At 40.0% G+C, this 27,459-nt stretch overlaps 1 protein-coding gene across 5 annotated transcripts in view; it reads right to left on the minus strand.

Annotated features, from left to right (window-relative positions):
- Positions 1-4,222: 4,222 nt before the first annotated feature.
- The window catches only part of IPCEF1 (interaction protein for cytohesin exchange factors 1), a 102,130-nt gene continuing 78,893 nt past the window's right edge, over positions 4,223-27,459 (minus strand). For 3 of the 5 annotated variants that reach the window (XM_030556617.1, XM_030556618.1, XM_030556619.1), the window contains 2 exons: positions 21,532-21,722; positions 16,798-17,770 (listed from right to left, as the gene is read on the minus strand). In XM_030556617.1, the coding sequence (XP_030412477.1) occupies positions 17,606-17,770; positions 21,532-21,722 (356 nt within the window). In that variant the 3' untranslated portion in view covers positions 16,798-17,605. Of the gene's footprint in view, positions 5,354-6,363; positions 7,315-16,797; positions 17,771-21,531; positions 21,723-27,459 lie in introns of those variants that run through there. The other 2 variants (XR_003999640.1, XR_003999639.1) reach the window with 2 other exon arrangements.

Here is a 27,459-nt window from a genome sequence, read left to right on the forward strand (position 1 = left end):
GGAGAACTTCTCCTGCTGACTTAGCTACTGCCTCTCTCAGAGGTGGATCAATAAATCCAACAGGAGATGCTCTCTCCTGTCGGCTTAGAGCATCTTCATTAAAGCATTACAATAGCACAGCTAGCATTGGTGCAGCTGCACCAATGCTGCATTTTAAATGTAGACAAGCCCTCTGCAACAGTTAGATTATAAGGCAGCAGGATGTTAATGTAGATGGAGCCCCAGGTCCCTGCTCTGGTAGGTTTTCAGTGATTTTGCTCCTATCGGCATCATACAGCAGAAGGGAGCACACGTCCCGCAGTTGGGGAGTTCAGCCAAACACTCAAGCGGCCATGGATATAGAAAGTGACTGAACTGATCCTATCCATAGCTCCAAATCGCAGAAACATTCCCATCTGGAAAATCTACCAGCCTCAAACTGTGTTCCTGCCTGATAAACTTTACCTAGAATAAATATCACTGATTCGAGACCAGCCTCACAAACACCAATTTGCAATATAAACACACAAAGAGAGCAAAAATCACAGATTATCTACACTGCAATCTGCCCCTCACCCTGCACTCAGAAAGCTTTCAAGAGCCCTGTGTTTGACAGGAGTCAGCTGGGAGAACATTATGAAATAATGAAGCAAATCCAAGTCATCCTCCTTCAAGGCCATTCAGGGCTCTTTTTTTTTTTTTAAACTTAACCAGGTGTCCACACTCATTTGCTCAGTCCCACACCTTCATGTTCTTAAAAGCCATTCTATTACCCTTTCTTCCCCACAGCCAAACTCATTGACAGAGACTCTAAAGCCTCGCGCTCCATCTGTTTCTACTCTCACAAAGCGTCCCATAAACTTTTATCCCAGTCCTGTCTCCATCAGCAGCACAGCTGGTCGAGTGCACAAAGCTGCCCGTTAAGTTAAAAATAACATTTTAAGGATAGTTCTATCATCTGTGCAGCATCTATCCAACAAAGATGCATGTTACTGTCCTGCCTCTCTTGTGCTAGTGGGGTGGGAGGGGAGAGAACTATCTGTACACTCCACAGAGCAGGGCTGCCCTGAGGATTCAGGGGGCTTGGGGCAAAGCAATTTTGGGGGCCCCTTCCATAAAAAAAGTTGCAATACTATAGAATACTATATTCTCGTGGGGGCCCCTGCAGGGCCCAGGGCCTAGGGCAAATTGCCTCACTTGCCCTCCCCTCTGGGCAGCCCTGCAACAGAGTCCCAGGGTGGGCACAGACAGGTCAGGTTTCAAAAAAGAGACACATCTGAGACGGGGGAAACCAAGTGCCAGTTCTTGCTAGGGCTTTAGGCCTCAGCCCAGCACTGACAAATTCATTGCTGGAAACTCTGCATGTTAATATGGTTAAGATGGATATTGCACTTATAACAATGGGTTTAGACTTCATGAAATGTTTGGAAGTTGCTGCATGTATTAATCTCACATAATATTTTTATCACATGCTATTAAGTAATATTTATGTTTTTGCTTTATGACTGTAAAAAATGTTTTCGCTAGAACTGTGAATCAATCAGGATGGATCTTCTCCCAACCATCAAGAAGGCCTAACAAAACTGGGCCACTGAGGGATATTACAATACAAAGACTTTAATTGCCCCTTCACACCCATGAAGAGGCTGTGGAAAAGGGCTTGTCCCATCCAGTTGAATTATGGAAGAAAAAATAAAAATAGCTGTCAAGAAAATTTTTCATCTCTTTCTTTTGCTGTTTAGACTCCAATGGCCAGAGCTCTGAAACAGAAGCAGAGATCCCCAGGGTCAACCTGGGTTAGCCCTAAAAAACATTCAGTGCTGACAGACTACCACAGCTGTGTCACCTTTTGGAACTGTAGACTGTAACTTATTTGTGTATATATGTTTGCCTGCTTTAACCTGTAAATAACTCTCATTTATTTTTTCCTAGTTAATAAATCTGTAGTTAGTTTATTGTAGGACTGGCTACAAGCATGGTCTTTGGTGAAAGATCCCAGGTACAAATTGACTTGAGGTAAGCAACTGGTCTCTTGGGACTGGGAACAATCAGAATATTTTGTGATCTTTGGTGCATAGCAGTCAACTCTCACTAGGTTCGACTTGCTTAGGTGGCAAGAATACACTGGAATGCCCAAAGGGACTGTCTGTGATTCTATGGTAAGACTGTGATAGTGCTTTAGGAGTTCACATTTGTCACTGAGTTCGTGAAATCTAATAATAAAACACACCGCCACTTCGGGGTGTCTGCCCTGCTTCTTAATAGTCTGCCCTGAAGTCAGCATTCTCAATTGTGAACCACTCCAGACAGCGTGACAACTCCCACAGACTGTACACGTAGACAAGCACTGTAATAATCCCCACCTTCATTATCATTATGGTTAAAAACCCAAAGTAGAACAGGTTAAAGGCAAAAAGCTAACTTGGTATTAGCAATGATCAAGAAAAGTATTTTATTTTCTATACCAACAACTTTTAAAAATGAAACATTTTCAGTTTGGTCAGCAACAGCTGTGTTTTCCAAAACAACCCAAAACTGGTAAATTTTTGGTTTTCAACAAAACCTTGAAACCATTCAAACTGCTATATTCAGCCCTGGCAATACATCCTGCTGGCAGTACAGCCAGTGGCACCACTAGACACTCCCTCTGCAGGTATAAATCAGCCTTCTGTCCGGTGTCCTCTCAGGGGATTCCTAGAGATAACCACAGCTGTCTGCAGTGGTGGATGTGGAAGGCTAGTTTCACGCCTGGTGCAATTTTGCATAGCTCAGTTGAAGTCAATAGATCTACACCAGCCAGGAGTCTGACCTTCAGTCTGTAATGGACATCCCCTTCAGCAGCATTGGTGGGCCTGCACTCTCTAGGGAATGGTAACTGACTGTGGCTATGCACATTATTTTTATTCTATTACATAAAATCTTCTTTAAAAATACAAAACAGTTATAGTGAAGCAATTCCCCATCCTATGTGTGGTGGGCTGGATCACTGAACCCCCCTTGGGAGCTGCCAACTGATGTGCCAAGACTACTTCTGCCCCTGCTTTCCTACCCCTTCAGCTTAGGACTTCAGTGCCCTGCCTGGTTTGAGCCAGACTCACTAGCCTGCACCAAACCCAGACCCAGGTCTGAATCGCGTCCCCTAACAGCTGTAGGCTTATCCGAAAGCAGCTCACAGAAGTGTTCCTGCCTTTAACACTCAGATACCAAACTCCTAGTGGGGTCTAAACCCAAATAAATCCATTTTACCCTGTATAAAGCTTATGCAGGGTAAACTCAAATTGTTCATCCTCTATAACACTGATAGAGAGATATGCACAGTTGTTTGCTCCCCCAGTAGTAATACATACTCTGAGTTAATAAGTAAAAAGTGCTTTTATTAAATACAGAAAGTAGGATTTAAGTGGTTCCAAGTAGTAACAGACAGAACAAAGTAATTCACCAAGCAAAATAAAACAAAACATGCAAAGCTATGTCTAATCAAACAGAACACAGATAATCTCACCCTCAGAGATGCTTCAGTAAGTTGTTTCTGCAGACTGGACACCTTCCAGGCCTGGGCACAATTCTTTCCCCTGGTACAGCTCTTGTTCCAGCTCAGGTGGTAGCTAGGGGATTCTTCGTGATGGCTCTCCTCTCTGCTTTGTTCTGTTCCACCCCTTTATATATCTTTTGCATAAGGCAGGAATCTTTTCTCCCCCTCTGGGTTCCCACCCCCTCCTTCTCAATGGAAAGACACCAGGTTAAAGATGGATTCCAGTTCAGGAGACATGATCACATGTCACTGTAAGACTTCAAGCTTTCATTCCTCCCATCCTGACTCACAGGAAGGCTTGCCTGCAAACAGAGCCATCCACAGCCAATTGTCCTGGCTGACGGGAGCCATCAAGATTCCAGACCACCATTAATGGCCCACACTTTGCATAGTTACAATAGGCCCTCAGAGTTATATTTCATATTTTCTAGTTTCAGATACAAGAGTGGTACATTTATACAAATAGGATGACCACACTCAGTAGATTATAAAATTTGTAATGATATCTTACAAGAGACCTTTTGCATGAAGCATATTCCAGTTACATTTATAAAATCATATATTGTGCAATGTCACACCATGCACAAGACTCCTACATCCCAGGCCAACTTCAAAAATTAGAGGTTTTCATGAAATCCTGGCCCCACTGAAATCAATGGCAAAACTCCTATTGACTTCAGTGGGAGAGGGGGACGGGGTGGCGCTCAGGATTTAACCCCTTATCTCTATATTCTGATCACTGCTAACCTTCTTGGCCAGCTTGTTACCAGATTTGCCCCTTACTTTGGGGCATGCTCATTTATTAACATTACTCTTCTGGGAGAGGGGTGTCTGTAATTCTTTCAAAGTACTGCTTGTGTCACTTGTGTTCTCATACGGTCTTTCATGAGTCAGGCTGGGTACTGTGCCCTGGTTCCCCAAGAACACAGAGCTGATAGGTAACAAGCTCACAAGAAAGGAAACATTAAGGTGATATAACATGAAGCTCAGCTTGATCCTTCATGCTGACTGCTAGAGTTTCAAATAACATACTTCCAGCCAAATGTTTGTGATCAATCCACCCAGCAGCACAGAAAATAAATATATGTCTTTGGTTAAACTGCAACAACAAATTCAAGGAAATCACACACAGCTCACTGATGTTTCTTGAGCAAGGAGAGAGTCTAAATTAACTGTGTGTGCCAGTCAGTCAGTTCTACTTCGTACCCTTGTTCTTACATGGACAGTGTTGTTTTACAAGCCATTCCTTCCTATATCCTCAATGCCCATCTAATTTCCTGAAGACTGAGGAAACCATGTTTCCTTGGTAAGCAAGCTATGTGGGTCTCTCAGTCACAGCAAGCCATCATTTGTGTCACTCTTGGAGGCTCTGAGTTGTGTCTGCAGAGATGGGATGTGAGCATTCTAGAGTTACTGCTCCCAGCCAAAAGTATTAGCAATGTAATTCAGCATTTTACAGTGTAAGAAAATGTGGTTCAAATCACAGGATGATTGAATCTGAATTTCCTTTGCTTGAGAATTTCTAAGCTGAATAATAATACAGAGACAATATCAACTGACAATTGGCCTCAAGGTGAAATAGCAAACAAAGGCCATACAGGCGGACAATGAAAGTAATGCACATTTTTTCTAGTTATGTGCAACATTGTATATGGTTTCTGTTGGCACAATCCCCCCACTGCAGGGTTGAACGCTGCTCTCCTTCAGTAGAACCCCCCAAGAGTGGATAGCAGTGGCAACATTGTCTTCACCACTCATGCAGTTTGTGTCATCATGTGCTAGCAGAAGCGAATGTAATTCACTGTCTTTAAGAAGACAGACTAAAAAAATGCAGCAGTGGATCTGCAAAGAGAACAGTGTTTGAAGTGCCATAAGGAAAGATGGTTTTGTGGTAACAACACTGGATTATGATTCAGGACAGCTGAATTCTATTCCTAACTCTGCCATAGACTTCCTGTGTGACCTTGGGCAAGTCACTTCTATTTTTTAAGCATAAGTTTCCCAGTATGTAAAAGGGGAAATTTCCCTACCTCAGAGTGAGATTTGCAAGGATAAGTTCATTGATGTTTGTGAGGTGCTCCGCTACTACCTTGATGAACGCCATAGAAAAGTCTATAAACACAATATCTGAAGGGCGCATTGCATGCTCAGCAGACCTCTTTCACAAGTTCATAACTTTGATAATTTCTAACCAATTTTTCTAAGTGCAGTAAGGTGGATACATCGTCTGTTCTAAATTTCATATTTCAAATCACAGCCGTGGTTTAAGCTATTTGTAGGAATTAAAAATGCAGCATATTTTTAGAAAGGGAAGAGTATATTTTTATCCATGCTCTCAGTAAATTAAAAGCAGTTGGATCCAGCTTGCTTAAACTTTCACCAGAAAAAATCATTATTGAGACTGAGACAAAGCATGGGCATCTCAAAATAGAAAGCAAATGTTTTGAGAAGTTCTGATGTATTGTGAGAAAACCATGTATTCTAACTGAAAGAACACAGCAACCCTCACGATAGCATTTGCTATGTATGAGCAAAATAGGTAAGGGAGAGAAAATAATTTTGTGTAAGAATGTAAGTGAGGGACCATATATTTCCATACCAGTTAATACCTTAACTAGACTTGAAGTATGTTAGATAATATAACGGTGTGTTTTGTGGAGCTTCTGATGTCATTTCTACAGTTAGTTAGGATTGACTAATACTTAAAAATATTTTTTTCTAGCCATTTAAAAATTATTAGTAAATTCTAAAATACAAAATTGCTTAGATATTTGTTAGCATCCTTGCATTTACATTTGCTTGTACCAACTTAATTTATATAAGGAAGCAATAACAACAACAAAAACCCAAGGAGAGCTAAATAGGGCATCTAAAAAAATCAAGCTTCTGTCATGGAGATAGATACTGTTATACCATTTAATTATTAGGCACCAACTTCATGTAAAAGCCACTGATGTACCTGAATCAGGGTTGTAGAATGACAAGGGCCTGATCCCAAAAAGAGCTCCACCTAGATTGCTCCAATACAGAGGTCTAAGGGGGTTCCATGTGGGCAAAGAATCTGCCTGCCTGGACTCCTCGCAGGATCAGGGCCTAACTTAGCCATTTATGTGGCACGTAGCAGAAGCATAACTGACATACAGCCTGCATAACACATTTTGAGGTTGTTGTTTTGCCAGGGAAAGTGAGTTGGCCAACTGACGTACACAGTTACTATAATTAGGTTTCAGTGCTCAAGTTCAAGTACCTACAGATGTGACAGTGGTTTTTGTGTATAATGCCAAGACTGAGTGATGACGTAAAAATACAGATGGGAAAATATAAAGATATAAAAAGGAAAACAAACCATTAAGTCCTATGAATGAGCTCATTGCATTATTAGTTCACTTGCAATATCACTAAAAGCCAGCAGGCTGTGCATGTGTACTAGTTTTCTTAATTTAAAAAAACCCACTATTCCATAAAGCTATCATAAAGCTGCCTTTTCCCAAAGGCAATAAAAAGGAAGTTTTAGCCCAAAACATGGTCAACTGCTTTTCCTTTGTTTTACTCAGATGTAAGAAGGGAACATAGGCTGAGGATCTTGCCCAATAACCATAAATTATTGTGATATATACAGAATGATATACACATACACACATGCTTTATGTATATGTAACACACAGTCTCCCATATATTTAAATCTTTTACTTACAGATAAGGTACATGCACAGATCAAAGAGTTCCCTTCATTTACATTCTTACCAAAAGAAGTTGATGAGCAGTTACCCTTCATGCCACCAAAGGACAGCGGAACCTAAAAACTTGATGAGAAAGGAGGAAATGGAAAAGACTTAAGTTTGCTTCATAACAGTGTCTGATAACAGGCATCTGGAGGAAGCCTATTTCCTATGCTGCTGCATGTGTTGCCTTTCTAAAATGAAGTGAAATTTCCCTTGTGCAACTCCCATCCCCTTTATTATTTTATTTTAGTAAAAAGAGCTGCCTGGCTGTGCTACATATATGAAAATATAAACACATCACATGTCTTTCAAGGGCGTTCATTTGGCATGAAGGAACAGGTACAGCAGCCAGTTAAAGGGACTGTTTCAGCCAGGCCGTCCAAAAGGTACGTTCTCTACCAGAGTGCAAGGCATTTTTCAAAATAGCCATTCACAGAAGCTTCCTGATTCTAAAATAAACAGGCTTTGAAATAATAATCCCCAGGTAAATTTGCCTGTCTTAAGAACAGGCTGTTTTTTATGTTACTACAAAGCAGCCATGTTAGGTTTATTTGTTTGTTTTTTGAAAACCAATTTGGAAAAAAAAAAGTCTGAGTTAAGAATTCTGTTTTGCGTGTTTAACGCAGAAGTACCAGTGTAGGAGGCTAGTTCCTCTGGGCTACATGTATGTCATGTCCCCTAAAGTTAGGAGTTACATGCATGCACCAAGATGCAAAAAAAATAGTACTGAGCACACTTATAGCACTTTAAATTTTAAAACATTGAATATTAGCCTAACTAACTGGACTGGGGCTCAGAAGATCTGGGCTCTGTTCCTGACTCTGCCACTGGTCTACTGGGTTACCTTGGACAAGTCACTTCATTACTCTGTGCCTCAGTTTCCCTGTATGTAAAAAGAGGATAATGATACTGCCCTTCTTGGTAAAGTGCTCTCAGGTCTATTATTATTATGCATGTGTGTAACTTTATTCATCTGAATCATTCTGTTGACTTCTCATGGGTAAAGTTACTCACCTGTGTAAGTGTCTGCAAGACTGGGTATTAATCAATCTTCACATAACCATATGAAGTAGATAAATGTTTATATCTTCATTTTAGAGAAGGGGGAAAGTTAGCCAGGAAGGATAACTTGTGAGAGCAGCTACAGTAACCTGTTCAAGGCCACACAATATCTGGGACAGAGTGAGCATAAGCACTCAGATGGTTCCTAAGTTCTTGACCAATAGACTAATGCAAAGCTCCTGTCTTAGAGAAAATTTACCCCTGTGCAGATGGCCCACAAAGAGGAGTTGACTTAACTCCTCAAAATAGGTTCTAAGTGGGATATTAGTGGCACGTCAACTTGGTAGCATCCCTCAGCAGAAGGGGAATTTCACTCTAATAGTAGCCCTTTCTGTTTAAAGGTTGGGCCAATGTAAAAAAGAAAGCAAGAAGAGTAAACTGCGGAACTTGCTGAGAGTTGAAGGAAATCATGACTGACATTTTAAAGTGTATGTTCTTTCTACATGTCCCACATAAAACAGGAAATACCACTTTGGCCCTACCACTAGAAGAAAACCACTCCATTTCCTGTTATTAGAGTTTAGTTTTTCTCATAAATGACACAGGCAGCCATTGCAATCCATCACAGTTGAGCCACACAAAAAAACTTCCCATACAGTGCAGGGAGACTCCTCCTTTGGAAGTGCCTTACATTTAGAGATGGATTTTATCAAAAAAAAGAAGTTGGTATATCAAATACACAGTATTATACACACACCCATGCCCATATATGTAGACATGATACCCATGCGATAAACTGCATTTATCTTCCACATTGATTTACCTGCACTCTGCCCATTAACTTCTCCAGCATTAATTGCAAAACTCTGAGTAGATTTAAATTAGCTCCATTACCCCACACACAAACACTTCAATATACTGCCAGAAAAATGTTTCCTCCCCTCCCCCCCAAATGGTAGAATTTCTCCCCAAAAAATGACATTTGTCTGAGGCACATGGCTGTTGCCATTCAGTCCTGGACCAGTGACAGCTCTTCAGTCTACTCTCTGATGAAATAATTACAGCTAGAAATGGAGCTGTGGGATTTTCTCCCATCTTAGTGGATTACAGCATTCACATCTAGTCCTAGTAGCTCATGAGCTCTGGAACATTGAAAGAGACAAATCCTTGATTTACAGAAAAGCCATTCAAAATGGATTTTAGAAATGGCTAAAATGGTTAAGTTCTACTTTGCCAATCACTCTAAGACCTGGACAGCTGGACTTCCTGTACTGATGTAAAGATGGACCTTACAGACAAAGGAATAATAATTAAGCTTTTTATTTTCTCTCCCTCACACATACACACACTTAATTCTAAAACATCTCTAACTAAGTTCCCCTGAACAATATGTGCACAACACACATGGTCAAGGTAATATAATGGCACCTTTTTAGGACCCGACGCATAATTCCCTGTATACTTCACACTTTAGAGTAATGCTACCATTCCCAATTCATGCCCCAAACCTTTTATACAAACACAACTGACTGCAAACACCACTGCGCAGAGAACATGGTGCTCAGTGCTCTCTTGTTTGACGCGATTAACAGTTACATACACGACTTGTGTACGTCTGTTCACATAGGATTCATCCCCTCCAGTATTTCCTCTCATTCTGACTGAGAGATTTGAGCTTTTTGAGCCGTTTTTGCTGCAATTATTTCAGCATCAGACCGTAGAGTTATTTATCAGCTAAGAAGATTGGAATGTTATCCCTTAATGAAAAAGGTGTCCTTTTATTCTGATTCTATCTTCACTTCATATTCTCCATGCTTTCCATTTCCTTCATATCTGGGAGACCTCAAAACCTTTTGAAGAGGCAGGAGATGAGTTCTGATTGCTGCACTTATAGGTACAGTAAATTTACTATCTCAGGCACAGGAGTTTTTTGCCTGTGATATTAGCTACATTAAAGTTACCCTGTGCTGAGAATTCTCTGTTCTATTTTAAGGAAGAGTGATGTGACCCACCCTCTGCTAGTTGTGGAAAAGTCAATAGTTCAAAAATCTATTCGCCAGTTAACAGGGCAGTATTCCAAAACAATTTCAGGTTACATGACCCTGTTAACACCAATTGTACTGCATTTGTCAATCCAAGGACATTGTTGCATTGCTATATATTATACAGACACACACATACACACTTGTGCATGCATGCATTCACTCAGAGTAAGAATATGAATCACTGGTCCAAACTGTGCTCTCATTTGCATAGTGTAAATGTATTTCAACCAATACAGTTACTCCACATTTGCCAGGGTCTGAGGGCTCATTACTCTGCTGCTGCTGATCACTCTGGCCCTGATTCAGAAAAGCACTTGAGCATGTGGGAAGTGGAGGTGTTTAAAGTTAAGCAAATGGGAAATCAGCAGCTTGCAAGACCAAGCCCTAAATGACTGAAATTTGGCCTTCATTTATTGATTGATTGTTTAGCACCAACAACAGGTTTAAATTTGACATGGACCCCAGAGATTAATCCCCAAGTTGGTACCTCTGAACATGAGGATACCACAAATGGGCTAAGTAATTATTTGATCTAATGCCAAACACATGGGCAGAGATCCCTCTTTATTTCCACATCTTTTCATTTTCACATCTAATCATGCAGTTTTCATTTGAGGAATTACATCCAGGCATCAGACACTTGGATTTTTCCACCTTCTAGAGGTTTTGCTGGAAATGATGCAAGATAACGAAAACCATTCCATTTGCGGTTATTAGGGTTATTTTTCTCATAAATGACACATGCTGCCATTGCAATCAGTCACTCTTGAGCCACACAAAATCTTCCCATACAGTGCAGGGAGACTCCTCCTGTGGAAATCCCTTACATTTCAAGAGATGGATTTTATCAAAAAATAAGTTGGTATATCAAATATACAGTATTATATACATACCCATGCCCATATATGTAGACATGATACCCATGCAATAAACTATATTTATCTTCCACATCTGAATGATTTACCTGCACTCTGCTCATACCTTCTCTAATCAGGATTAATTGCAAAACTCTGAGTAGATTTAAATCAGCTCCATTACCACACACAAACACACTTCAATAATCTGCCACAAAAAATGTTTCCTTTCCCCCAAAATGGTCAGATTCCCTCCCCCTACAAAATGACATTTGTCTGCGGCAAAGACTGTTGTCATTCAGTCCTGGAGCAAAGACAACATTTCAGTCCACTCTGGTAAAATCATGGCAGCTAGTTTAAAAAAAAACAAAACATGTTACTGGTAAAAAAATATATATATATACACAGATAAGTCATCAGTGAGATGCTAATTGGTAGATAAAATAACTGTCTCTTTCTTCATTGGAGTCTATACTGCTAAAAAGCCAACAAATTTAATTCTCACTCTCAGATGTATGCTAATCATTTATATTTACATTGTTTGTTTTACTCCTGAAAACACGTACACATGGGTTCTCCATAGGTAAAATCCACTCCTATGCAGAGGGCCAATACAAGGCCTAGCCTCGACTTATGTCCCACTTAACATTATTTTAAGGGCTTGCATGGAACTGATGTGGTGGATGGGCCTTGTATCTAACCCTATGTTGATATTATCCAGCTGATTTAATTTCAAGTTCATCTCATGCACTTTGGGAGGTAATTTTGGCTGTCAAGCTAAACAAAATGTACTGACAATAAAATGTTATGTCCTCAGTAGAGTTTAAGGCTAGGCGGGATCACTATGAATAATTATATGACCAAAGCATGTATCAGAGGGTTGGGGTGGAATGAATTTATTCCACTACTGAGCAAACACTGTGACAAAACCGAATTGAAAAATTTAGGCAAATACACTCTCTCTCTCTATATATATATATATAGATATGTACACATATATAAAATGTGCAACAAATTTCTGCATTATCTTTATATTTTTCCAAGGCTTTGGCCAAGCTCCTAGAGTGAAGTCCAGCAGTTTGGTATCACTTTCCCAGTGGAAAGCAGCCCTAAACTCAGCCCCTAAAGACACTCGCTTGGATAGATATATCCTTGAGTAGTGCAGAGCTACTGTATGGCTCCCACACCCCCTACTCTGACTGTCAGCGTAGAGGGTGTGGCTAGGGGCAAGTTGTATTATTTGGAGCTTCCATAAACCTGGCTGCCATATGGACTCTTGGGGTCACTGGCAGCTGATGAAGGTGAAAGGCTCTTGAGACTGTGGCCTGGTACAGACCAGCCCCAGAATCAGGAAGTCCGAAGGGCACTGCACCAAGCACTCTATGCCTACAGGTGAAGATCTGTCCCTTCAAAGTTTAGTTATATGGTTTACTTCAAGGCTTCTTTAAAAAAATGTTCTTATTGTCTAAAATCTTGACAACTGACTTTTTTTAAGAAACAAAAGGAAATATTCCAAGTGTGAGTGAAAATATTGGTTTAGCCTAATTTTTTGTTTACAAAATAACATATGATTAGCTTTAAGGCAAGAAGTCTTATGAGGATAATAAATAGCACTAAAAAATCTGAATTTTGTTGTTCACTAGGAACAACTGAAAAAAATATGCTTGAAGTCTAAAAACATAATGAGGATTTCCTTAATTTCGTAAGTCAATATTTTCTTGATTTATCCTAAACAGAATGTTCTTTAAGTTCCTAAAGTATTTTACAGCTTTGGCTGCATAATGTCAGTGTGCAACTGGCAAAAAAAATAATAAACCTTCAGTATTGTTGCTTAAAACAAGAGAATCTACACACACACACACACACACACACACACACACACACACACACACACCCCAAGCCTTCAACATGTTACAGTTAAGGTTGCTAAGTGCAATTCAAGAGAATGATCTGGATGGGAAAAGCTGGTGTCAGATCTATTTATGTCACTTAGCCTGTTGTTTTCATTGTTTAGGACGTTTAGTTAAAAGATTTTGTGGTTTTGTTTTTAACAGCTGTGCCCAGGGATGGTTTCAGTTTCTTTCTCTGATTCCTATACTAGTTCTTACCATCCAGTTCCAGTTCCCAGCCAGTCCTTGTTCTCTAGCTCTCCATAGTCCAATACTAATGCTGATTCAACAACCAGTCCCACTCCCTAGTTCCAGTCTGGCGGCAGTGCTGGTACCCCAAATCCAACCCTGCGTCTGAGACACAGCACCCAACCACCTCCTGCTTTTGCCTTCTGTGTCTCTCTATCCCTCAGTTCACTCTTCTCCTCCCGCTAATATCTGCAGAAGGGAAAACCTGCTTCACGGGAACTTATACAGTCCACCTAGGCAGGGGTCCCTTCAACCAAACTTTAGTAGACTTATCAGCTGCCAAAAGTGCCCGTACATCAGAGCTCAGATCCTCACTTCTTCCTGGCTTCCTCCTGCATTCAATCCCCACATCCAACCCATCTCTAATGATCCAACATCTCTGGGATGTTCTCGGATATAGCTAAGTGTTTAGATCTTAAACAGTAATTGCTTAATAATGAAATATTTCCAAGCAATTAAAACTAATTGCTAGGCAAGTGGAGGAGAGCCAGTCTGTTCCAGTGAAGATGGTTAATATTTGTTTTCATAATCAAAATTCTAGTAACCCACACTGCACATTCAGGTAGGTCAATATCTGCATATATCTGATTTTTGGTATTTATAGTGTATTCTGTTTAAGGCTAGATGAGTCCAAAAACTTCTGAGAACAGTTTTACACACTGGCTAACTGGAGTGCATGTCCTTCACACCAGAGTATTTGGGTGTATATCTTAAAATGCTAGTTCCTGTGATGGGGATCCATTTAATAAGGAGGATTATTTCTTAAAATTCAGTGGCTTTACAAAGTCATATATACTGAAATGTGCAAATCAAACTATATTGCACATGGCCCAATGGGGAGTTCAAATGCATATCTTGTGCTGAGAAACCTAAGGCTGAAAATTATGCCACTTTGCAGGAAAACAATGTAAGTGTTATTTTTTTATTAACTAGTATGTTAATCAAAACTATGCCACCTGCGGTTATGAAGTTTTATAGTAAAATATTTTCCTACCTTAGAATATACAGTGAAATTTTCAAACAAATCTCACATCGAGATCAAAAAGTAGAAGCAAGATAGTTAAAATAAAGCTTACAAATGCATCCAAAACTTTTATCAATAGATAAACAATCTCATTTATAACATGTGGTCCTTTTACAGTAGGAAATGTACAGTACATAAATATATAAATAAAAATATATACAGTACATGGTCACACATTCACATAAGCCATAAAGTGACACATATTAAAAATATATAAGCAACTATGTTTTATATGTTTGCCTCTGCCCAGCTCCACCACTGCCTGCTGAGTGTCATCAGGCAGGTCACTGCCATCTCGTGCCTCAGTTTCCCCATCTGTAAAATGGGGATAATATACTGACCTCATTTGTAAAGCATTTTGTGTTCTACTGATTAAAAGTGCTATATAAGGTCTATTATTATGACTATGAATTCAAGATAAACTTGTACTTTAGATATTCACCACTGTCAAAAATATGTAAGCAGAAAATTGTCCTTTACTGAGTCCTACATTCCATAAAAAAAGTTGAAACTTGATGAGATAGAGGCCGGGTCTACACTATGCATTTAAACCAAATTTAGCAGTGTTAAACTGATTTAACCCTGCACCCGTCCACACAACGAAGCCCTTTATAGCGATATAAAGGGCTCTTTAAACCGATTTCTGTACTCTTCCCTGACGAGGGGAGTAGCGCTGAAATGGGTATTGCCATGTCGGATTAGGGTTAGTATGGCAGCAAATCGACGGTATTGGCCTCCGGGCGGTATCCCACAGTGCACCATTGTGACTGCTCTGGAAAGCAATCTGAACTCAGATGCACTGGCCAGGTAGAGAGAAAAAGCCCCGTGAACTTTTGAATTTAATTTCCTGTTTGCCCAGCATGGAGCTCTGATCAGCATGGGTGGCGATTCAGTCCCAAATCCAAAAAAAAGCTCCAGCATGGACCATACGGGAGATACTGTATCTGATCACTGTATGGGGAGACAAATCTGTTCTATCAGAGCTCCATTTGAAAAAATCTCCAGGCTATGATACAGAGTCCACAGCACAGTGCTGTGTGACAAGCATAATGGAAAGCCAAAGAATCAAATGGATGCTCATGGAGGGAGTGAGGGAGGGGGTACAGAGGACTCCCACTATCCCACAGTCCCCTCAGTCTCTGAAAAGCATTTGCATTCTTGGCTGAGCTCCCAATGCCTGAAGAGTCAAAAACATTTTCCTGGGTGTTTCAGGGTATATGTTGTCAATTTACACCCTTCCCCCCACCGTGAAAGAAAAGGGAAAAAACATTTCTTGCCTTTTATCAATGTCACCTTATGTCTACTGCATGCTGCTGGTAGACAGGGTGCTGCAGCGCTGAACATTAGCATTCCCTTCCCAGTGGCAGATGGTACAATATGACCGCTATCCATCATAATCATCATCCTGTGAGTGCTCCTGGCTGGTCTCGGTGAGGTCAGCCAGTGGCACCTGGGTAAAAATAGGAATGACTCCTGGTCATTCCCGGCATATGGTACAGAACGGCTGGTAACCGTCCTCATCATAGCAACTGGAGGCTGAGCTCTATGAGTGCCCCCCCTTTCATGTCTAAAGAAAAGATTCTGTACTGCCTGGACTATCATAGCAGCTGGAGGCTGCCTCCTCCTCATTTTATCTCACTAAAAAGTCAGTGTTTCTTATTCCTGCATTCTTTATTACTTCATCACACAAATGGGGGGGACACTGCCACGGTAGCAAATGGGGGAGGAGGGAAGCAACAGGTGGGGTTGTTGCAGGGGCACCCCCTAGAATGTCATGCAGCTCATCATTTCTGCGGGATCTCTGGGACTCTGACACAGAGCGGCTGTGCTCTCTGGTTCTCTAGTACACTTGCCCCATATTCTAGGCAGGACTGACTCTATTTTTAGACAAAACAAAGGAAATGACCCAGGAAGTCATTCTCATTTTTGTCCATGCGCCCCCGGCCGCCTCAGCGAGGCCAGTCAGGAGCACCCATTACAGCAGCAAACGGTACAAAACAACTGATAACCATCATCTCATCGCCAATTTACAATGGCAGATGGTGCAATAGGGATGGTAACCGTCTCTGCTACCTTGCAAAGGCAAATGAATGCTGCTGTGTAGCACTGCAATACCGTCTCTGTCAGCAGTATCCAGTAAACATACGGTGACGGTGACAAGGCAAAACGGGCTCCATGGCTGCCATGCTATGGCATCTGCCAGGGCAATCCAGGGAGAGAGGGCGCGAAATGATTGTCTGCCGTTGCTTTCATGGAGGAAGGAATGACTGACAACATTTACCCAGAATCACCCGCGACACTGTTTTTGCATTGGGATCTCAACCCAGAATTCCAATGGGCGGGGGAGACTGCGGGAACTATGGGATAGCTACAGGATAGCTACCCACAGTGCAACGCTCCAGAACTCGAAGCTAGCCTTGGTATATGGACACACACTGCCAAATTAATGTGCTTACTGTGGTCGTGTGCACTCGACTTTATACAATCTGTTTTACAAAACTCGTTTATGTAAAATCGGAATAATCCCGTAGTGTAGACATACCCAGAGTTTCCGCATTGCAGAACAAATTTATTTGTCATCAACACACATTAAGGGACCCTCTCCAGATGATGTAGGAAAACAGCACCTTGATCTTGTCCATACACAATTAGGAAATGTTTATGGTGTCCATTGACTGGGTGCCTTGAAAATTATTTAAAATTCAGACTTATGCATAATAATTATCTGAGTTGCCACCGTTTAAATGGTAATGCAGTCAAAACAAGTTAAGTACAGATAAAAGTTCTTATTTGTAGTTACCTTGAAGAGACAAGTGGTAGGAGAAAGGATTGTATCTTGTTAGCATTTTCATAGCTTTTAAGAAGTTCCTTTCATCAATAGGTTACATGAATAAAATGACCCTGAAGGTCTAGTATCTACAATATGTACATTCCTCTGTGACTTTCAGGTCTGTGTGTGCTTGGTTTACTTCTGATGAAATATCAGCCATTCTTGGATGTCAATCCATTTCCTCTCTGCTTCAGAAAATGTTTGCCTCAGACATGTACCCAGAGAAGGCATATTTTTTTAATTTTTGAGTTCCATTTTATTGGCATGAAATGAGTTTGGAGAGAGGAAATAATGCTTTGGTGAATGGGTTGTTTTCCTTTTAAAAGGGAAGAGATAAGCACTTGGAAAAAACAAAACCTGAAACTGTAGTAGCTTAAAGCATCTGTAGGTAAAGAGGGACAGGGAGGAATCCTGTCATGTACTGCAGGTTCCACTGTCCTCAGATAGCGTTTTCAATTGAAGAAAGGTGGTGGATTCATCTATGGCTCCTTGCTATTCCCTTCTGGCACAGCCAGGGCATCCTGCTGCTGATAGATCTCCTGGATCAACATTGTATTTATATTCTTCCATTCTCTATACTTCCTTGCTGTCAGCTCAGGATCCTCCAGCAATTGGTTAATCATGGCCAGGTCATGCTCTTTACACTAGTAGGAAATCAAGAAGGTTACTAAATATATATATTTTCATACAAATTGTATACCGTATTTCCCTTAATAAAAACTGTATAAACATAAAGATGGCAAATTGCTCATCTTGGCAATGTGATTCCCTTTTTGAGTATGGGAATTTTAAAACATAGCCTATGGCAAAAGATTCTTCCAATTGAAGTTATGGTTCTGTTTATACCTGGGTATTTAAAATATCCCAGATTTTTCACAAAAGCTCAAGAGAAGAGTTACATGAAGAACTGATCACTTTTCACATCATTTTACAAAAATGCTAAAATTTAAAAAAAGTGGTAGCAGCAGCAGCAGCAGCATCAATTACTGCAATTCAAACACAGTTTTTGAACTTCCAGAAAAACACTCTCTTCCCACATTGTAAATACCCTACTTTAAGTCCTAGACATATTCAATTTAGATGTAATCCATACTCAGAGGGTAGCTAGCCATCCCACTCTAGTGGGTAGACCATACAGGGAGGTTTACAAGGCTGCTACCACTTTTAAGTTAATGCACCCAGTTCCTTTAGCTCAGTATGTAGAGGCTCACACTTTTAGGCCCAGAGATCTCAGCTTCAGCCCTCACAGAGGATGTGAGCAGAGACATCAGTATATGGAGAACAAACACCTCAAGGTATAGGGATGGTGCCCCAGCCTCTGTTTGCCAGAAGCTGGGAATGAGTGACAGGAGATGGATCACTTGATGATTACTTGCTCTGTTCATTCCCTCTGGGGCACCTGGCATTCGCCACTGTCAGAAGACAGGATACTGGGCTAGATGGACCTTTGGTCTGACCCAGTATGGCCGCTCTTATGTTTTCTATTGCAGAGCTCCATTTTCCTTTTCCAGGTCTACAGTATCTTACTATCCTTTTGTGTGTCCCAGGCATACAGGGCTCCTCCAAGTGGTGATACTGAATTTCAACTATGGACACGTAGACTTCAACAAAATGTTCTTAGCAATTCTAGAGCTAGGACAAAGGGATCTGAACTGAAATGGTTCTCCACCAATTATCATTTAACTATGCCAGCTCCGGGAAGAAGCCTCAGTTGAGACAAATTAACTGCATAAGTGGCCAATTCTCTCTGGCATATGCTCGAAGCAGGCCTCTGCACGAGATGGAATTTTAGCATTATAATAAGAAGGGATAAGCAAACACCCATTCTGGATAGAAAAAAATAATAAAAACAATGTATGTGAGGCAGCAGATCCCTCCATTGGCCTATGTGAAGCACCTCTCATCAGCCTCAGGCAAGGGTCATTACAGAAGAGAGGCAAAAGTAAAACAGAGAAGGTTTCCAGGTCAGAGCTAGGAGGATGAGACAGAGTAGGGGGAAATAAAAGCAGGTAAGTGGGCCCCAGGGGCGGCTCTAGGTATTTTGCTGCCCCAAGCATGGCAGGCAGGCTGCCCTCGGCCGCTTGCCTGTGGGAGGTCCCTGGTTCCACGGATTTGGTGGCACACCTGCGGGAGGTCCGCTGAAGCTGCGGGACCAGCGAACTCTCCACAGGCATGCCGCCAAAGGCAACCTGCCTGCCGCCCCAAGCACGCGCTTGGCATGCTGGTGCCTGGAGCCGCCCCTGGTGGGTCCAGAGCTTTCTTGACCCCAAGAATTATGCACAGAAGTGGTCCTGACTCATAGCCTCAACAGCTTTCCCGGAAGGCCTGACCTCTGTGATCTGTGCTTCTTGAACCAACTGGAGCGGGACAGCTTACTAAAAAGGGCAGATTACTCAGGTTCAACCCTATGTCTAGCTGGCAACCTTTATAAGAGGACAGCAAAAGGCACAGGGGATAGAGAAATAAAGACAGGTGCTGGTAACGTAGAAGAGGGGATATTTTTTCCCAATGGGGAAATTTTCTTATTTTGTGGATCTTTCTTCCATATCTCTGGAGAAAAGACTAACTTCCCCCATTCATTTAGCATGTGAAACACACTGCACACAGCTTCCCTCTCTTCCTAGCCATCTGAAATATGTTTTGCTAATGATATACTGTGGCAGCAGCAATGATTCACTGTTAGAGATGTGGAGTAGCAAGTCCAAACTAAGAATCCCAGTCAGCTTCGGTATGTTCATAAATCACTCTGCTTTAAGCACATAAAGGTTTAGTCAAAGCACAGCAAATATGGATCAGATGTAAGACTCCCCTGAGTTCTGTAATTCCAATAGATCATGCAGGGTTAATTATGTCCTGCTTCATAGAATATTAAAAAGAAATTACTTTAAAAGCATACTTTTCTACTGATGCACAGTTTGGCATTTTCCTTACTATGAGAATGTGCCTTTCACACTAGCTAATGTAAACACCATTGCTTAAAGAATTCTATTTGTCTCCGTGTGAAATTCTCTAATGCTATATTTATTTTGTCGACACTCCAACCTCCTGGTTTGAATATAGCAGAACTCATATTTTCTGCATTAAGAAAAGTAACCAAGAAAATGACCTTTCCATACTCAACTAGTGTTAGATCAAAACAAAAAAAAGTCTGAAGTTATAAAGAGTGCTATCCACTCTCAGGTCCATAATTTATTCATTTCTTTTCCCAGAGGGATGTGAATCCCTTTAGGAAATAACTCTAAAAACTCTAATAGCACTAAAGCTTTTATCCCCAACTCACCATTATCCCAATCTGAAGATTTAACACTAACATGTGAGCTACCAATCCACCTAGCACTAAGCGGTTCTGTTCTTTCCTTTACTGGTGATACACATTACACTGGAAAAGCCGTGTAACGTTTTTCTGTCTCTTGGTTTCCTCATCTGTAAAATGTGGATACTATTTATCTATCTTACAAGTGTGTGGGAGGGGCTTACTTCATTAATTATGAGATCCTCAGACAGCAGATGCTATAGAAGAATGGATTATTATCCGTCTCAGAACAGCAAATTTGGCATTAGTACCAGTGAGAAATCTCTTTATAAATTTCTCCAGAGTAGACATGACTTAAAGCTAAGTAAAAACATTTGAGATAAAATACTTGGTTCTAACTTCTAGTGACAAGCAAGAGGTTGAGGAAGGCAATTTTTTTAATGTTCCTTCAAATCTCTCTATTTACAATTTAATTTTATATTAATAAGTTTTTTTTCTCTCTCTCTCTTCCAGTAGCACCCAGAAACAGGACTAGAAATTCCATGAGACATAAATGAGGCTCCAAGTGTTTCCTATCCATCAGAGCATCGCAGAGTCTATTTCTCAGACCCTCCAGGGAATGGTCTGAGAAACCCTCTCATCCACTGCCCATGGCAAGATTCTAACATGAAAGCAGGATGCCTGTGTTATTAAAACTATTTTAGTTCCAGGAGGCCCTTAAAATAGCTTTAGCACATCCTGTGCATTCTGCAGTAATCCCTTAAGGAAAACTTTCTTGGCTAAGGATCATTTGTTTGTCCATTACCATCAGTGTACTTTTTCTGCTCTCCCTCCTTTGAGGCTGCCTCATTCAGTGCACTCACCAAACACCCACTGAGAGTGTGAATTTTACAACTGACTACAGTATGATCTCTTATAAATTCCTAACACCTTCTCCAATCAGACTGGAACTACAGCAAGAACTGAACTATTGTTTCCACTTTCAAATACAGCCACAAAACATAGAGGTAGGAGAAAATGAAACATTATTTCAAAGACTAAACTGAACAACATTCACTTTGAGATTTGAGTGAAGTTTAGGATTGTTTCTTTTTCAATTCAAACTGTTTTTCCTCTTTTTAGGCTGGAACTTTACCCCTCGTAACACCTCACCTTTAATGTGCTATTCAGCATTCGGATTTGGTGGAGTTTCTCATTCATGGAGGGGTTTTTGCTCCGTTTGGCGAAGGACTTTCTGAGCTCTTTTTTGGTTGAAGGTCGACGGTCCCCGATGGGAGACAAACTTGCTTGTTCTAATGACTTGTAAAGTCGCTCCATTTCATCTTCGGAGCATTTGGCCTGTTCTATAAAGAAAAGAATAATAATAAATAAGAATGTGACTGTGACAGCAAGTTACAGTGATTCTGGATTCAATTTAAAGGATTTTAACAAAGTTAAAGTAACTATATTTTCAAAATAAAAACAGATGACAATTTTTCAGTAACATACATATGACAAAAAAAAAAGTAAGTGCTGATATTGATACTTCCAGCTTCTATCTCAACAGTGACAAGTCTATTTCTTGAAGTGACGGGTTATTTTGTGTTCTGAATGTCTTTAGTATGTAACTCTGAACAAGTGCTAGCAACATTCACTTTGAGCAAAAAGAAACTTTGATAGAGTCTCATTCAGCTTTTCCCTTCACTCCAAACACTGTTCATCACCTTGAACACATGTTCCACTGGTCGGTCTCTGTTTCTAGAAAAAACAGAGCAAATTCTGTTTGGTACAGCAGCATATCTTGAACTAACGTTCTGTAGTTTTTAAACACTCAAGCAAAAATATTTTGATTGAGGGAATAAAAAACCAGGACATTTCAGGAGTCACAAAAGAAGTTTCTGAGATGCTGGGACTATGTATGAACAACTAGGACATATGGTTACATTACATATAGTTGCCAAATGTCATACACTGACTGTGGCACAGAATTCCTCATGGAACTTTCACAATGAATCCTTGTTTAAGACTGTTTCAATTATTCTTTTCAGTCTGACAGCTTCCTAGTTGCAGCACCATCTCCTCTAGATGGGGACCTTTGGGAGAAGGAGAGAACAGCTGGGAATTAAGCAGAAAGATAGGACAAAAGCAGCCCTGGATAAAAGGCAAATTTTTAAAGACACTATTTAATATGAAGGCTCAGCAATTAATATGTGCCAGGTTTAGATGACTGAAGGTTAGTAAAAAGCAAGACTGTCACTTAATCACAGTTAACTCATGCAATTAACTCAAAAAAATTAATCGCAATTAAAAAATTAATCATGACTAATCACAGTTTTAATCGCACAGTTAAACAATAGAATACCAATTGAAATTTACTAAATATTTTGGATGTTTTTCTACATTTTCAGATATATTCATTTCAGTTACAACAGAGAATACAAAGTGTACAGTGCTCACTTCATATTATTTTTATTACAAATATTTGCACTGTAAAAATGATGAAAGAAACAGTATTTTTCAATTCACCTCATACAAGTATTGTAGTGCAATCTTTTTACCGTGAAAGCACAATTTACAAATTTTGTTACATAACTGCACTCAAAGCAATGTAAAACTTTAATGCCTACAAGTCCACTCAGTCCTACTTCTTGTGCAGCCAATCGCTAAGAGAAACAAGTTTGTTTACATTTACGTGATATAATGCTGCCTGATTCTTATTTTCAATATCACCTGAAAATGAGAACATAGTTGGCATTGCAAGGTATTTACATGCCAGATATGCTAAACATTTGTATGCCCCTTCATGCTTTGGCCACCATTCCAGAGGACATGCTTCCATGTTGATGACGCTTGTTAAAAAAAGAATGCATTAATTAAATTTGTGTCTGAACTCCTCGGGGGAGAATGGTATGTCTCCTGCTCTATGTTTTACCCACATTCCGCAATATATTTCATGTTATAGCAGTCTTGGATGATGAACCAGCATGTTGTTCATTTTAAGAACACTTTCACTGCAATTTGACAAAACGCAAAGAAGGTACCAATGTGAGATTTCTAAAGATAGCTATAGAACTTGATCCAAATTAAAGAATCTGAAGTGCCTTCCAAAATCTGAGAGGGACGGGGTGTGGAGCATGTTTTCAGAAGTCTTAAAATAGCAACACTCTAATACAGAAACTACAGAACCCGAACCACCAAAAAAGAAAATCAGCCTTCTGTTGGTGACATCTGACTCAGATGATGAAAATGAACATGTGTTGGTCTGCACTGCTTTGGATATTTCTAGAGAAGAACCCATCATCAACATGGACTCATGTCCTCTGGAATGATGGTTGAAGCATGAAGGGACATATGAATCTTTAGCGCATTTGGCACGTAAATATCTTGCAGTGCCGGCTACATCAGTGTCAAGCGAATGCCTGTTCTCACTTTCAGGTGACATTGTAAACAAGACGTGGGCAGCTTTATCTCCTGCAAATGTAAACAAACTTGTTTGTCTGAGCGACTGGCTGAACAAGAAGTAGGACTAAGTGGACTTATAGGCTGTAAAGTTTTACATTGTTTTATTTTTGAATGCAGTTATTTTTTGTACATAACTCTACATTTGTAAGTTCAGCTTTCATTATAAAGAGATTACCATTAGTAATTACCATTACTTGTATTAAGTGAATTGAAAGATACTATTTCTTTTATTTTTATACTGCAAATATTTATAATAAAAAATAAATATTAAGTGAGCAAGGTACACTTTGTATTCTGTGTTATAATTGAAATCAATACATTTGAAATGTGGAAAACATTCAAAAATATTTATATAAATGGTATTCTATTATTGTTTAACAGTGTGATTAATCACAAAAAAAATTTAATCACGTGATTAATTTTTTTAATCGTGGGATTAATCTCGATTAATTTTTGCACTTGACAGCCCTAGTAAAAAGGCATTTTCCATATGGGAATCTTGACTGTAGAACTCATTTTGCTGCTGGTTTGACAAGGCCAGAGATTTTTGGTCATCGGCTCATACTACAAGCTATGCAGTTTAGGTTCATCTAGCCCACATAATCTCTCAGGAAAAAGGCCTGAGTTTATTGTTTCTTTCGATGATATTGGGTCCTTTAGCTGGCAATGGTATAACATTCAACTTTATTTCACTGCTTTTTTTTAAAAAAAAATGGCCACCTATGTGCCAACTGAATTTTGTTGATCAGAATATTTTATAAACTGAAGTAAATTAAAAAGTGAAATTAATCCTTTCCTTTCATCCTACCAAACTGTCTTTTCTTGTCTGAAGGAACAGGTCCCACCCATCTTCCCCCCACTCCCCACAACACACACACACACACACACACTCTCCTTTATACAAAAAAGCCTTCACATTATGACTGCCCTAACCTCTCCAAGGAAAGGATAATTAATACTGCCCAGAGCCATCTTCTTGGCTCTCCACAGTAAATATTTTAAGGAAAAGGTAAATGGAAGCCACCACTGTGTCACAAGCTTCTTTTATATGCCTATGTCGTACAGGTTCTCAAGTGACACTTGCCATTAGAGAGCAGCACTAAGGGAGATCAAAGAATCATAGAGTAGGCTAAGAGCCAAGATTTGATCCTAAGAATATCTTTGTAAGGTTTTCCTATAGCACCCATGACCATAATGTCTAAAGGCCTCATCCTGTATCCACTGAAAAGAATGGGAATCTTTCCATTGACTTCAGCGGGAAGTGGCTCGGGCACAAAATGTTGAAGTAGTATAAAAGATCTTTCCCATGGTCTAGAAAATGTTGCTCTCTTTCCCCCTCCCCACAATGCTTTTTAAAACCCTTTAACTATAGTGAGAAAACTTTAGTTTTATGATACTTTACACATATTTGTGTTTCCAGTGCTGAAGGTGTGTGTGGGTTATCAGGCATTTTGATATTACTCTGCAAATATAAACAGACTGACTGTACCTTGACTGAAACTAAATATAGCTTATGGCTTTGATACAATATTTGGGGGGGGGCAGGGAAGCAACTGCTGTATACTTAACAAGCTACAGGAAACAGAAAAAAAATGCACGTGCTAGGTATAATACATGGCAGTAATATTTCCTGAAAATTGCTGGTTCACACTGTTTACTTTGGAAGAAGCAGCTGCATTTGTTTCAAAAGTTGATTTCTGCTCATGACAGGATTGGCTTTGGGATTGTAAATGTGCTATTCAATTTCAGAGTGAAGGTAACAATTTCAGAGTGAAGGTGTATAAGCAACTCAGGAGACAAAAAAGAAATGGAGTTTTATTTTATTAGCTTCATGCCACAGCCCAAAACACACCAATTAGGGAGTAAGTTTCAAAAAAGAACTAGATAATTTCATGGAGGATACGTCCATCAATGGCTATTAGCCAGGACTGGTTGGGAAGCAACACCCTGCTCTGAGTGTCCCTAAACCTCTGACTGCTAGGAGCTGGGAATGGGCAACAGAGGATGGATCTGACCCAGTATGGCCTTTCTTATGTTCTTACACAAGACTTTCTTTTGGAGCTACTCAATAATGACCACAAATGCACTACAGGGGCCACTGAGGAGCATGAGAGATGCCATCCATGAACACACCTCTTCTGATTTCTGCATGCTGACATCTCATAGATCAAAATGACCATTCTTAACCAAATATAATAATAATAACAACAAAATAATAATAATAATTAATAATCATCCAGGTATTCTATGTGGCAACACAGAGCACTAATTCCTAGGTCGACCAGACAATTTTCAAACTCTTTTTAATCAATTCCCCTTTCCATCACCTCCACAAAACAATCCAATTGGAAAGATTCTCAACTTGCTACTAAAACACTCACATGGTCGAAGGCCAAAACCAGCTATTTATCTCAGAACCTATATGACAATGAGCTGATGAAAATTCACATTTATTAAATCACTGCATCAATTCGGAGTGGTTAAGGCCAGAAAGGACCATTAGATCATCTAGTCTAACCTCCTAAATCTCACAGGCTATTAAATGTCATTCATTTACCATTCCACGGAGCCCAATAAATTGTGTTCTCATCCTACCTGTCTATTTTCTCAATTTAAACCTTATTATACAAGAAGAGAGGATTTCCTTATGGCCAAAAACTCCACATAGCAGCTCCCAAGTAACTCCATACAGTAGCTCCCAAGTGACTAGGACTTCAAAGGACAGGCAGAATAGCGTGACCAGATTTCTCAATTTTATAGGGACAGTCCTGATATTCAGGGCTTTGTCTTATATAGGTGCCTTATATAGGTGCCCATCCCAATTTTTCATACTTGCTATCTGGTTACCCTAGACCCGAATTTTGAATTCCACTTCCAAAGCCTTTCAAAACTGCAGAATTAAAGATTTTTTCAAAAAAAGGTGGGTCAGAGTCAGTAGATTTTACATAGAATATTAAAATTGAAGCAGTTTCGTTCAGGTGAATAAAAGTAGCAACAGTGTAGAATCTAAATGGAATTTTAGAAAATGGTTTAAAACAGAGCTCTGTTGACCATGGTATGTGGAGCACTGGTGGATTGGTCACATGATGTTCTTTGTTTCCAGTTGCTCATCAACCAGGAGCTGTAACCAAGGAGAGGAGTTGCCACCGGAACAGTTAAAAATAACTAAGTAAATACTTCCCTAATATTTCTCTTTTGTAAACAAATCCTGTAGTTATCAATAGATAGTATGCCTGTCTATAGATCAGAAGATTTCAGATTTGACTCCTGCCTGGCTTGTGGTTCTGACCTCAGCAGCCTGCCTTTTAAGGTCCCCTTCCCCAGAAGAAAGCCCAATGCTTTGTGGTGATTAAGGTTTTACTCAATGCTTCATATTCAGTGCTATGCAATTGCAAATGTGAGAAGTGATCCAGGTGGCTATAAATAGCAAAGGAGTTGTCCACAAGACATTCACTTTTCGGATGTGGTCCATGCCTTTGAAATGCCTCATTTTAATGTGTCAATTAGGTGTTTCAACAAGTCCAATAAACAATTTGTGATAATAAAAAATACTTAGCACTTGGACAGTGCTTATCAACTTTGAAGTGTTTCACATGCATTTTATCACATCAGAAAACATGACACTAATTGTAGTTTTGT

Source organism: Gopherus evgoodei, chromosome 3 (genome assembly GCF_007399415.2).
Source record: "Gopherus evgoodei ecotype Sinaloan lineage chromosome 3, rGopEvg1_v1.p, whole genome shotgun sequence".
Lineage (NCBI taxonomy): Eukaryota > Metazoa > Chordata > Testudines > Testudinidae > Gopherus > Gopherus evgoodei.